This window comes from Rhipicephalus sanguineus, chromosome 6 (assembly GCF_013339695.2).
Source record: "Rhipicephalus sanguineus isolate Rsan-2018 chromosome 6, BIME_Rsan_1.4, whole genome shotgun sequence".
NCBI classification, from domain to species: domain Eukaryota; kingdom Metazoa; phylum Arthropoda; class Arachnida; order Ixodida; family Ixodidae; genus Rhipicephalus; species Rhipicephalus sanguineus.
The window spans coordinates 45,693,606-45,706,692 of NC_051181.1; the positions used below are offsets into that span (position 1 = coordinate 45,693,606).

At 50.4% G+C, this 13,087-nt stretch overlaps 1 protein-coding gene across 1 annotated transcript in view; it reads right to left on the reverse strand.

The window, feature by feature from the left end:
* LOC119397247 (hepatocyte growth factor receptor-like) overlaps window positions 1–13,087 on the reverse strand; it is a 101,114-nt gene that overhangs the window by 71,714 nt on the left and 16,313 nt on the right. The window contains exon 4 of the mRNA XM_049416503.1: window positions 12,481–12,654. Coding sequence (XP_049272460.1) covers window positions 12,481–12,654 — 174 coding nt within the window. The remainder of the gene's footprint in view (window positions 1–12,480; window positions 12,655–13,087) is intronic.

Consider the following 13,087-nt stretch of genomic DNA (forward strand, 5'->3'; position numbering starts at 1 on the left):
TTCTTTAGAGCATGCTCAATTCTCTCCATATTATACTTTCTTATGTCGGCTACTTACGCCTATTGATCAACTTCGAAAGCTCCGCCAGCTCTATTTTGTCTGTTGCATTTGAGGCTTTCATAGCTTGACGTTTCTTAATGAGGTTTTTCGTCTCTTGGGATAGCTTACCAGTATCCTGTCTAACGACTGTACCCCCGACTTCCACTGCACACTCCTTAATGATACTAGTCAGATTATCATTCATTGCGTCAACGCTAAGGTCGGTTTCCTCGGTTAAAGCCGCGTACCTATTCTGAAGTGAAACTCTGAATTCCTGTACTTTCCCTCGCAGAGCTAGTTCATTAATCGGCTTCTTGCGTATCAGTTTCTGCCGTTCCTTCCTCACGTCTAGTGAATTGTAGATCTTACCATTCTATGGTCACTGCATCGGATCTTGTTAACTACTTCCACATCCTGTATAATGCCCGGGTGGTCGCACATTATGAAGTCTATTTCATTTTTAGTTTCGCCATTAGGACTCCTCCACGTCCACTTACGAGTAGTCCGTTTTCTGTAGAAGGTGTTCAAGATCCGTAAATTATTGCGTTCTGCGAACTCTACTAGTAACTCCCCTCTGGCATTTCTAGAGCCGATGCCATATTCCCCAACTGCATGATCTCCAGCCTGCTTCTTGCCTACTTTTGCATTAAAGTCGCCCATCAGTACAGTATACTGTGTCTTTACCTTACTCATTGCTGATTCTACGTCTTCGTAGAAGCGTTCAACCAGTTGATCATCATGGCTGGATGTAGGCGCATAGGCCTGTATCACCTTCATCCTGTACCTCTTATTAACTTAATCACGATACATAACACCCTCTCATTAATGCTATAGTATTCCTCTATATTGCCAGCTATATTTTTATGAATAAGGAACCCCACTCCTAGTTCTCTTCTGTCAGCTAAGCCACGATAGCATAGGACGTGTCCGTTCTTCAGCACTGTATAAGCCTCCTGTGGCCTCCTAACCTCACTGAGCCCTATACATCCCACTTAACACCCTCTAATTCTCGAATAGTACAGCTAGACTCGCCTCACTAGATAAAGTTCTAGCGTTATATGTAGCCAAGTTCAGATTCCAATGACGGCCTGTCCGGACCCAGAGATTCTTAGCACCCTCTGCTGCGTCCGCAGGTCTGACCGCCCGCCTTGGTCAGTTGCTTCGCAGCCGCTGGGGACTGAGGGCCGAGGGTTAATTGGTGTATTCATGTGGGAGGTAGTGGCCAAGTACTACACCAGGGTGGCCAATCCTGCTCTGGTGAGGGAGTGCATTGCTGGCTGTGGTCGCCAGTGAGGCTGCACCCAGGCCTTTTACACAATTCCATCATCACGCGGATTTTTTTTTTTTAATCCGGTTGGGAATTGTCCGGCACCGGGATTCGAACCACGGACCTCTTGCATGCGAAGCTGATGTTCTACCCACTACGCCATCGCTGCAACGGAAGTGGAAGCGAGGTCCAAAGTATTGCTGTGTCACGGCCTGCCACAACAGTGCAGACAACACGAAGGCCCGCGATTCACGTGTGAAACTATCGGTTGGTTCCCGGGCATGTCGCACGAGAAATAAAGGCGACAAGCGTGGATCACCGCAGTAGGGAGAATCAAGTATGCCCTAGCTGACAGTGCTGTCCTGCCTTCTGTTTTGGCTGTCTCAGTTCATCGCCTTCGTTCGTTTCGACAACCTAATTCAGGACGTAAGCGGCGCATGCACGCAGCGACTACAGTAATGGTAATTCTCTGGCTTCTTGCATTGTGAAAGTCCAGTTACGGTTGTAGGCAAAACAACTTTGTGTTTTGATTCCCCGTGTTCGTGAGACCTACCCGTCGTTGTTGAACGTTCACACTCGTGTTATGCCGCGGTTAGCGTTGCGCAGCTGGGTGAATTGAACTGAACTCGGCACATTGTCAAAAGTTCGGCGCCTGCAATTTACGCGTCGGGAAGGCTGCTTCATAACGCCGGAACGGACCACTGTGCATTTTCAGCAAACTTTGACATCGTTCTGCTGGTTTGCTTTGTTTTTGTCACTTTATTAGGGTGATATATACTTAAGCCGCTAAATATATGTCACTAATCCCGTTAATGGGGATGGCAATCGCCGGGCGGATTCCAAGGGCGGACGTATCGGCCCCCCGACACGCACCCCGAAAGCGCGGACAATTTAGAGCTGCTCCTTTTAGTGCGCCAGCGAACGCTGGTTGTGGTCCAAAGACCGAGTCAGAGCCGAGAGTCGATAACACAAACGAAATATATTCTCAGTTAAGGCAGTGCAAACATCACAAACACATGCTCCCTCGGCTGATATCCGTTACAACTTCACAATATAACTCAGATGGTGTTAACACAACGGGAACTAAACAAACAGATCAAGCGCTACAAATGCAATCTCATGCATTACAACCTATTAAAGAATAGTTAAAGTCCTGAATATTCAACAGCGTATCCAGTCCACAATTCTTGAACGGTACTTGAATGCTTCTCTTCCAGAAAACACCCACGCTTACTCCAGCGCGGATCGTCGTTGTTCCTTCCGTCGTCATAACGTGTCACTGCTCACACGGCGTCATCATCCGATTCTTCCAGATCGAGGATCGACGGACCGCTCAACATCACAAACACGTCTTCTTTGGCTCACGGAGCCACACTCAGCATAACATCGCCATCTCCGAACCCACTGATCCCTGACTCCGTCGTCGGTGCACGCTTTTATCTCCTCTCCCTCGGGTTCCGGAAGCGTCGGGAGTGTTCTCCGGCGTGCAGCACAGCCAAGGCTAGGGAAAGATCGAGATTTCTTTTGCCGGTTCTACTCTCGGCGACATCACTCGGCGTCGCGTCATGCTTTCCTTCTATAAAGCACCAGGCTTTGCCGGGCGTTTGATCCGAGGCGGCTGGTTGTCAACGTGTCTCGAGTGGGTGAGGAGGGTGTCGGGTGCCGGCGTCTTTTGATACTTGTTTTTTCGTTGTTCGCGCTTCTTGGGTCAGCGGAACAAACAAAATAGTGTGAACAGGTGCCTCTTGCGTATTCATGGTAGCCTTACTTTTTGAAGGAGACGTCGTTAGTAGCCTTCTTTTCGTTTTACGCCTTGTCACGGGCACTAAGTCGCTTTCATCCGAGCTCTCGTCGCTGGCGGTAGAGTACACCAGCGTGTCGTCACTGTCGGCGTCACTCGGGTGGCCGGAACTCATTCTTGGAGCAGCCACAGACGACGTGGAAGGTAAGGGTGGAGGCCCACGTGATTGCACGTCCATTTTCGCAGTCACAAGAGCGGCGTCTTGTGCAAACACAAAATAAAAACGGGAAAAACTGCAGAGACTGAAACCAGCGTTCCACATAGGAATCACTTCGTCTTTTATACGCGCCTTTTATATCTACCACTCTCCCGGTTGGCGGGGTGGTGTTGCCCTCTGGGAGCGGTAAAGTAAAGTAATTCGTCATTACTGTGGCCTCAGCGATTAGCTCCTGCAACGCGTTACACGTCCGTCCCATTCGGCGCGTTTTCAATAGAAGTTCAATTTTGTCAATGCCTTAACACATCGCGAGGTGGCGATCTTAGCCCAAGCGTCGTAAAAGCGTCGGCGTCGCTCATAGCATCACGCTAATCCAAACCAAAAAACCACAGCATATCCACGTCACGTGGTCAATGATGATGAGTGAGGCGAAGCGAACTCGCGCTGCAGCACGGCGATGGCATTGGCGCGAGCGTGTTCCTTCTTGATGGAAGATATTGTGACTAGATTGTTTGAGAATCACAATCTGTTGCACACACCGCAACTATGGCCGAAACTGTTATCAAGGAAGTCCCGCTGGAAGCGCGCGTCGGCGCCTTCGGGCAGAGCCCGCCTGATGCGTTTTGCAGCCACTTCACGTGCTCGCACAGCCTCGGGCTCTGCCTGCCGGTACGCGCGCTTTCTCGCCGCTTCACGGTCCTTCACATTTTGAAGATCCGATTCGCGCCGCAGCCGTGCAGCTTCGGTCTCGCGGGCTCGAACGGCGGGGTCTTCGCGCCGCAGCCGTGCAGCTTGTCGAGCAGCTTCGGCCTCGCGGACTCGAACGGCGGGGTCTTCGCGCCGCAGCCGCGCAGCTTGTCGAGCAGCTTCGGCCTTGCGGGCTCGAACGGCGGGGTCTTCTCGCCGCAGCCCTGCAGCTTGTCGAGCAGCTTCGGCCTCGCGGACTCGAACGGCGGGGTCTTCGCGCCGCAGCCGCGCAGCTTGTCGAGCAGCTTCGGCCTTGCGGGCTCGAACGGCGGGGTCTTCTCGCCGCAGCCCTGCAGCTTGTCGAGCAGCTTCGGCCTCGCGGGCTCGAACGGCGGGGTCTTCTCGCCGCAGCCGTGCAGCTTGTCGAGCAGCTTCGGCTTCGCGGGCTCGAACGGCGGAATCTGCTTCGCGGCGCCGACGTGCAGCTTCGGCCTCGCGGGCTCTCACCTCAGGATTCTGTCTGCGAGTGCGCGCTGCCGCCGCCTTCCGTGCCATCCGTTCCGCAGCCTTGTCTTCCATCTGGCGACTCCGAGCTAAAGAGAAAGCGCGCGAAGAGGGAGCCTCATGGCGCGTTACTTCTGAAATGTTGTATTCGGGTGTAGTTGAAAACACGAGGCGTAGTAAAGAAGAAAGAACGCCACACAGGCGAACACGCAAACGAGAGTGTCACTCGTCAACATCGTCTTCTTCTTCTACTGCATACCAGAACGCGCGCTTCTCACGAGCTAGAGGTGGCTACTACAACGCTACAAACAGAGGATGGACAGACCCACGGCATAAGGAGCTTCTCCCCTAAAATAGATCTGCGACGCGCGCCTGTCTCACCTGGCTTTAACACCGCGTTCCCCGCTCACGCGCTCGCCCCAAGAAAAATCGCGGCCGGGCTACCGGGGCGGCGCGACGCGCTTTGCGTTTCCCTCTAGTCCGGCCGTGGTGTTAAATCACATTTTAACATGCCGCGGAATGGCGACCAAGTTCTGCGTCCAATATGCGACGCTCTTCTGGCTATCACACCTCGTTCTCTGATTACGCTTTAACCGTTAACCACTACAGCTACCGCAAGGGTTTGTTTAATCATTTAACATGGACGTTAGGCGTCGGGATGGAGATGTACCACCAATCATCAAAGTGGGTGCATCCACGTTAAATGGTGCTATAGCTGCCAGACATCAATATACATTGTGAAAACTCTCTTATATCAGTGTTCAGTACACATTCAGTTACTTCTGTAAGGGCACGCTTTACTTTCGTGTTATTCCGATTCCTATGACGGACGGATCAACCATCTTTTTTTTATGACATACATGCCCCGCTCATGGTGTGGTTGCGGCCGTTTCGCTATCTTGACATGTACCAAATTTGGTATTGTGTGCCGTGACTGTATGAAGAACATAAATCACAGATGGTCACGTGAAAATCATGATATGCATGTCATGAACAACATTATTTACATGCCACGCTCATGGTGCGCTCGCGGCCGTTTCACTAGCTTGATACACACCAAAATTGGTTTGCGGCACGTGACTGTACGACGAGCATAAATAACAGGTGGTAACATGACAGTCATGGCATGCATTTCATGATTTACATGCGACGCTCATATTGCGCTCGTAGCCGGTTCGCTAGTTTGGTATACACCAAATTTGGTGTTGCATGACATGACTGTACGACGGACATAAATGACGGATGGTAACATGACAATCGTGACATGGATGTCGTGTAGGGCATGATTTACATGTCACACTCATAGTGCGCTCGCGGCCGTTTCGTTAGCTTGATATAAGCGAAAATTACTATTACGTGACATGAGTGAAATTAGAGGTGGTAACAAAAAAATCACAGCATATCCACGGGGTGAATGATGATGAGTGGGGCGAAGCTACGGAGGGAATCATCTGTAAACCGTGAAACTCTTCCGTGAAATGCGCCCAGTACATAATATAAAGAGTGTGAAACATCGTGTGTATATTAAACATCAAACTTTTATTGTACTGTTGGTTTACGTGGTCCCTTCATTATCACTTGTGATCGGTGAAATGCAAGGAAGAAGTCCGCTCGGTCCGCTCCCGAGCGAAAGAGCGCCAAGAGCGACCGCATTCCCCGCTCGCCCTGTGCGAATTAAAGGCAAGGCTAGAGGGAAGACAGGACGCGCGTTCCACGACGCGAGGTCGGTAGCATGCCCAACGAAAGCCAACGGAACGCAATCGTGCAAGTGCTCCGGCTTCGCATCGCCTCATGGTTCCATTTAGCGTCCCAAAACCCAACATATTGCTCAAGGTGTGCCTTGCGTTTTTCGTAGAAATAATTTCTTTATCATGTACATTAAGACGAAAAGTTGAAAGCTCACTAGAGTGTATCGCCCGCAAAGTATGTCTTTTAGTGTGATTTAACTCTCGTACGGCAGGGTCCTCGCGCCGTTGCCGGTCCACCTCGCCCGTTGACGATCGGGCGAGGTGGCTAAATACAACTACTACTACTACACTTTAAGAAAAACATCTGGCGTTCTTTCGTTCTGCTTTTACAAAACATCTGGCGTCCTTCGTTGGTTTATTTCATCAATCAACGGCGTTTTGAACAAAATTTTTATTGTTTAATCACGCACAGGAGAAATCTCACCAGGCACTACCTTGGAGGTAAACAATGGCTGCTAATGGCAATGAGAGACAGAAGAAGTCGGCTTTTAGCTAACACTTACACTTCTACTTCTACTAACGTTTCCTACTGGAACATGCCAATGGCTGCTAATGGGGAATGAGAGACAGAAGAATTCGGCTTTTAGTTAACGCGCACGCTGCGAATTTTTTATTGTTCAACAACGCACAGGAGAAATCTCCCACCGGCACCACCTTGGAGGTCAAAGCGTAAGACTTGTTACTCATGTAGTGAAGAGGAATGTCCAGCGCTGCAGCCACATCGCCAGCCCTGCGCGAGACACGAGCTGGAGCTGCCTAGTCCGTGTTCGTGCTGCCACGCTGCCCGCGCCCGTCCAGTTCCTGCTGCTACTATTACGACGAGCACCGCTTGTAGCCCAGTGTTTTCATTATATTTTGGTGGAGGCTGCTGCGGTTTTCCCCGGCCCTGGAATTGCGTAGCCGAAAGCTCCCGTCCGTCATGCCTGACGACGCCGTCTCGACACCCCCACCGGCTTCCCCGCCATCATTGACCTGCCAACCGGTTCTACCGCCGAACACGAAGTCGCCGGAGTGTCCTGTGATTCCTCGCAGCAGACTACTACGCCTGACGTACTGAGCAGCTCCATCGCCGACACGCTAACCGTTTCTCAACGCGCCCAGCTTCTACGCCTCCTCGACAAGTTCCGCTCTTCCTTCGACTGCCAGCATGCTTCTCTCGGCCGCACGTCAGCTGTAAGTCACCGCATCGACACGGGTACCAATGCGCCACTGCGACAAAGACCCTATCGTGTGTCCGCGACAGAGCGCCAGGTTATCGACGACCAAGTAGCTGACATGCTGAAGCGCGGCGTCATCCAGCCTTCGAATAGCCCCTGGGCATCTCCAGTTGTTCTTGTTAAGAAGAAGGATGGGTCAATTCGCTTCTGCGTTGATTACCGTCGTCTTAACAAGATAACTCGAAAAGACGTTACCCCTTACCGAGAATTGACGACGCCCTTGACTGCCTCCAAGGCGCGGAGTTCTTCTCTTCTATCGACTTACGGAGCGGCTATTGGCAAGTCCCCATGGCACCTGACGACCAACCTAAAACGGCTTTCGTCACACCTGATGGTCTTTACGAATTCCGTGTCATGCCTTTTGGTCTTTGCAACGCGCCCGCAACATTCGAGCGGATGATGGACAATCTTTTGCGTGGTCTTAAGTGGAAAACGTGCCTCTGCTACTTAGATGACGTAGTTATATTTTCACCAGATTTTCCCACACATCTCAGCAGGCTAGAGGAAGTACTGCAGTGCCTAACTGACGCCGGCCTTCAGCTCAACCTGAAGAAATGCCGCTTTGGCGCAAGTCAGCTCACCATCCTCGGCCATGTTGTGTCCAAAGACGGCATTCTTCCCGACACCGCCAAGCTTCGGGCAGTCGCTGACTTTCCTCGACCTGCGTCTTTAAAAGAACTTCGCAGCTTCCTTGGCCTCTGTTCGTACTTTCGCCGCTTCATTCGTAATTTTGCGACCATCACCGCTCCCTTGAATCAACTCCTACGAAGCGATTCAAAAACTTACGTTTGGTCGCCCGCCTGTGACGATGCCTTCCAAGAGTTGCGCTGTCTGCTAATCTCACCGCCAATCCTGCGTCACTTCGACCCTTCCGCTCCGACTGAGGTACACACCGACGCCAGCGGTGTTGGACTCGGCGCCGTGCTCGCGCAGCGCAAATCGGGGTTCCAAGAATACGTCGTCGCATACGCAAGCCGTACCCTCACTAAAGCCGAGAAGAATTATTCTGTTACGGAGAAGGAATGTCTGGCCATAATTTGGGCTCTTGGCAAATTTAGACCCTATCTTTATGGCCGCCCCTTCGACGTAGTGACAGATCACCATGCTCTTTGCTGGCTATCTACGTTAAAGGACCCCTCCGGCCGTTTAGCTCGCTGGGCTTTGCGGTTGCAAGATTTCGACATGCGTGTCGTCTACAGGTCTGGCCGCCGCCACACCGATGCCGACGCCCTATCACGCTCGCCTGTGTCAACCGAAAGCGCTTCCTGCCTATCTGCCGTAGACGAAACACTTCCGTTCCCAGCAGGCTGCGACATGGCGTCTGAGCAACGCAAGGATGCCTGGATCAGCGCCCTTCTGCGATTCCTTTCCGACCCGTCGACTTTTTCTTCAGCTTCTCGAGCATTGCGCCGTCAAGCTTCCCACTTCGAAATCCGCGATGGTCTCCTCTATCGCCGGAACTACACGTCTGACGGCCGCAAGTGGTTACTGGTCATACCTCGCCATCTTCGTGCAAAAATATGTTCAGCTTTCCACGCTGACCCACAGTGCGCACATGCGGGCGTCTTCAAAACATACGCCCGCCTTTCTTCCAGGTTCCATTGGCGAGGCATGTACACCTTTGTGCGCAAGTACATTCAGTCCTGCCCACAGTGCCAACGACGCAAAGCTGCTCATCAGCACGCCTCTGGTCCGCTCCAGCCAATCCCTTGCCCGGCCAGGCCCTTCGACCGCATTGGCATTGACCTGTATGGGCCCCTTCCGTGCACGGCTTCTGGAAACCGCTGGGTAGTTGTCGCTGTTGACCACCTGACGCGATACGCAGAAACAGCCGCTCTGCCTGCTGCCCGCGACATATCATCTTTCCTCCTGCGGAACTTCATTCTCCGTCACGGCGCACCGCGCGAACTTCTGAGCGACAGGGGACGTGTGTTCCTTTCCGAAGTCGTGAACGCACTCCTTGCCGAATGTCGTATCGTTCATCGTACTACTACCGCCTACCATCCTCAAACTAACGGCTTGACGGAAAGATTCAACCGCACCCTTGGCGACATGATCTCTAAGTATGTTGCCTCGGATCACTCTGACTGGGACCTAATTTTGCCCTTTGTGACGTACGCCTACAACACTGCTCCACAGGCGACTACAGGCTTTTCGCCATTTTTCCTCGTATATGGCCGAGAACCCTCGACCACACTCGATACCATTCTGCCGTACCGACCCGATGCCTCCGAATCTACACCCATCTCTGAAGTTGCCCGCCGCGCCGAGGAATGCCGTCAGCTCGCCCGGTCATTCACAACCGTCGACCAATGGAGACAAAAATCTCGGCGCGACGATGACCACCCGTATCCTCACTTTCTTCCGGACTCCCTTGTGTGGCTTTGGGTTCCAGCTGTCCCTACTGGTCTCTCCTCCAAGCTTGTTTCCAAGTATCAGGGACCCTACCGTGTTGTTGCGCAGACGTCACCTGTGAACTATATCGTCGAACCAGTCACACCATCTACGGACCAACGCTTTCGAGGTCGTGAAACTGTTCACGTACAGCGTCTGAAGCCCTATTACGATCCGCTCGTAATAAGTTCACCGTGAGTCGCCAGGATGGCTCCTTTCCGACGGGGGACGAATTGTAGTGAAGAGGAATGTCCAGCGCTGCAGCCACATCGCCAGCCCTGCGCGAGACACGAGCTGGAGCTGCCTAGTCCGTGTTCGTGCTGCCACGCTGCCCGCGCCCGTCCAGTTCCTGCTGCTACTATTACGACGAGCACCGCTTGTAGCCCAGTGTTTTCATTATACTCACTACTACGATCACGACGACTACGAGGGACGAACGGGTGCCGCCTTAAGGAGCTTCGCCCCTAATAGAAGTGGTAACAGTTCTAATTCTAAATTAGAGGTGGTAACAAATTAGAGGTGGTAACATGACAATCATGGCACGCATATCGTGTAGGGCATGATTTACATGCCACGCTCATGGGCTACTCGCTGTCGTTTCACTAGCTTGACATACACCAACACTGGCATTGCGCGACGCGACAGTATGATGAACACTAATGACAGGTGGTAATATGAAAGCCATGATGTGATTTTCACGTACAGCATGATTTACATGCCACGCTTATGGTCTCCTCGCGGCCGTTTCGGTAGCTTGACAAACACCAACTTTGGTATTTCATGACGTGATTGTATGACGAACATAAATGACAGGGGGTAACATGACAATCATGGCATGCATGTCGTGTAGAGCATTATTTACATGCCCCGCTCATGGTTTGCTCGCGGCCGTTTCGCTAGTTTGACATACACCAACATTGGCATCGCGCGTCGCGACTGTACGATGAACACGAATGGGAGGTCCCAGCACGCAGATAATAACATGCATGTCATGCACGGCATGATTTACATGACACTGTCTTGGTGCGCTCGCGGCCGTTTCCTGAGCTTGATATACACCCAAACTGATATTGCGTGACGTGACTGTATGACGAACATAAATTACAGATGCCAGCAAGCAAATCATAACATGCATGTCACGTACGGCAGGATTTGCATGATACTCTCTGGGTCCGCTTCCGGCCGTTTTCTAACTGGATATACACCAACATTGGCATGGCATGACATGAGTGCGTGACGAACCTAAACAAAATGTCATGCATTACATATACCAAAATATACGTTTCATTATATTAAAGAATGTACATGCATGAATGCATGAAAAGCATGCAATATACAGTGAACTAGATGTCATGACATGAATGACTTGATTTGCCTAAAAGACAAATAAGGCAATGTATGCAGCTCTTTGTTGGCTGCTTCGCATTGCATCGATTCTCAAAGTGCGTGGGATCTGCCGGACTTTTTCTCATTGTTTTTCTTCCATTCCCTAGCATTGGCCCTAAAACAGCTTTTTCCAATGGCACATATTCAATCACTATTACAAGCAGCATGGAGGATTATAAGATGCCAAGTTTAGGTTTCCTATCTAGAACCGTCAATTGGGTAGGTCTCTTCGTTATTTTGATCTTCATGAGCTTGCCAACATGAATAAAAATAGGGCTGCATTAGTAAACTCTCCCAGAAGCCTACAGTCTTACTGTGAGAAGGTGCGCAGTCAAAGAAAGCAAATCAAAACCAGGTGACGACGGCACATTAAACGTCAATGATTGATAAAAGCCACCCGCTCCAGGACGGCTAAGTGGTTATCCATTAATATATCTTTACTCGGTTATACAAGATCAAATACTTGATTGATTGATTGATTGATTGATTGATTGATTGATTGATTGATTGATTGATTGATTGATTGATTGATTGATTGATTGATTGATTGATTCATTCATTCATTCATTCATTCATTCATTGGTTGATTGGTTGATTGATTTATTGCAATAACTTTAATGATCAAATACATGAGGTAGTGAAATATAAGAACGGTGTCTTCACAGATAGATGTGCCATAACACGTTGAAAGCTTTTGCGGCGTCGAGCGATCACTGATATTTGATTGGAAATATGAACTTCGCGAAGAACTTTTCCACAAGCCATTGTACCTTTCACATGCCAAATAAGTTCTTATAAAACGTCTAAAACAATATCTTTTTGTCTTAGGAAAAATGGTGTTGTCGTTTAGTGATGCCTTAGGAGGGTGCAATCAACTATTATTATATTGACATCATTGCATCGAAAAGGCACCTCAACAGAGGCGCGACTGCTCGCACCCCTTAGGGATCATGCTAAACACTAGAAGACTGTAGGGCTTGTAGATTACTTAGACCAGTTAAGCAATCGCATTTTCCTCATTCTATATGAATATTTATGCGAAACGTATCGTACAACAAGAGTAACGACTCGATCAAGACACTAGAAGCGAGCATATTCTTTCGACTGTGTTCTCTATTGTTACAGGTCACCCATAAAACGATTTCTTTCACATGGGCTTATACCACGACAAGGAATCGTAATTTCACACACGAGACTTAGCAGATAAATAAGCACTGAAACATTTGCACCAACATTGCCTTACTAAGTGTATACCATATGATGAACGTTTCCATACGTACCTCGCTTACTATGATGGGACAGCGATTCGAGACAAACTTTTTGCCCTTGGGACACTCGCACGAGTGAGCGCATCTGTCCTCGCACCAGCCGCACTGTAGCGGGTCATCGCTTTTCTGCAAGCAATCCGAACAGTCCTCGTAGACGATGCACGAGCCTATTGGAAATCTTATAACCTGCACAAGGGAGGCACACAACAACACTTACTATTTCATCCCAGAAAACTGTCTCACAGCGATCCCCATCCCGCAGTACGTTATTGTGCCCTGTTCACGACTTTTCAACGTGTGCAGGCACGCTGAAGAAAGCAGGCAGAGCTTGCAGAATTTTCACACTGGAGATGAAAGAGGGGCTCGATTTGGGGCGACCGTCAGCGAGCACGGGGAAAAAACCACGTGACGTGCTGTGTGACGTCTTCATGACGTCACACATAGCCAAATTTCAGGACATCATTGTGACATCATGACGTCACCACATGACGTCAGAATGACGTTGTCAAACGGTCAAAGGTGGGCCGGTCCCGGAACCAGCGCAACCGGTGCTCCGTTCCCGGAGGCTGTGAAGAAAACTCAAGTGAAGCGCCAAAACCAGGGCTTAAAGGAGTCCTGA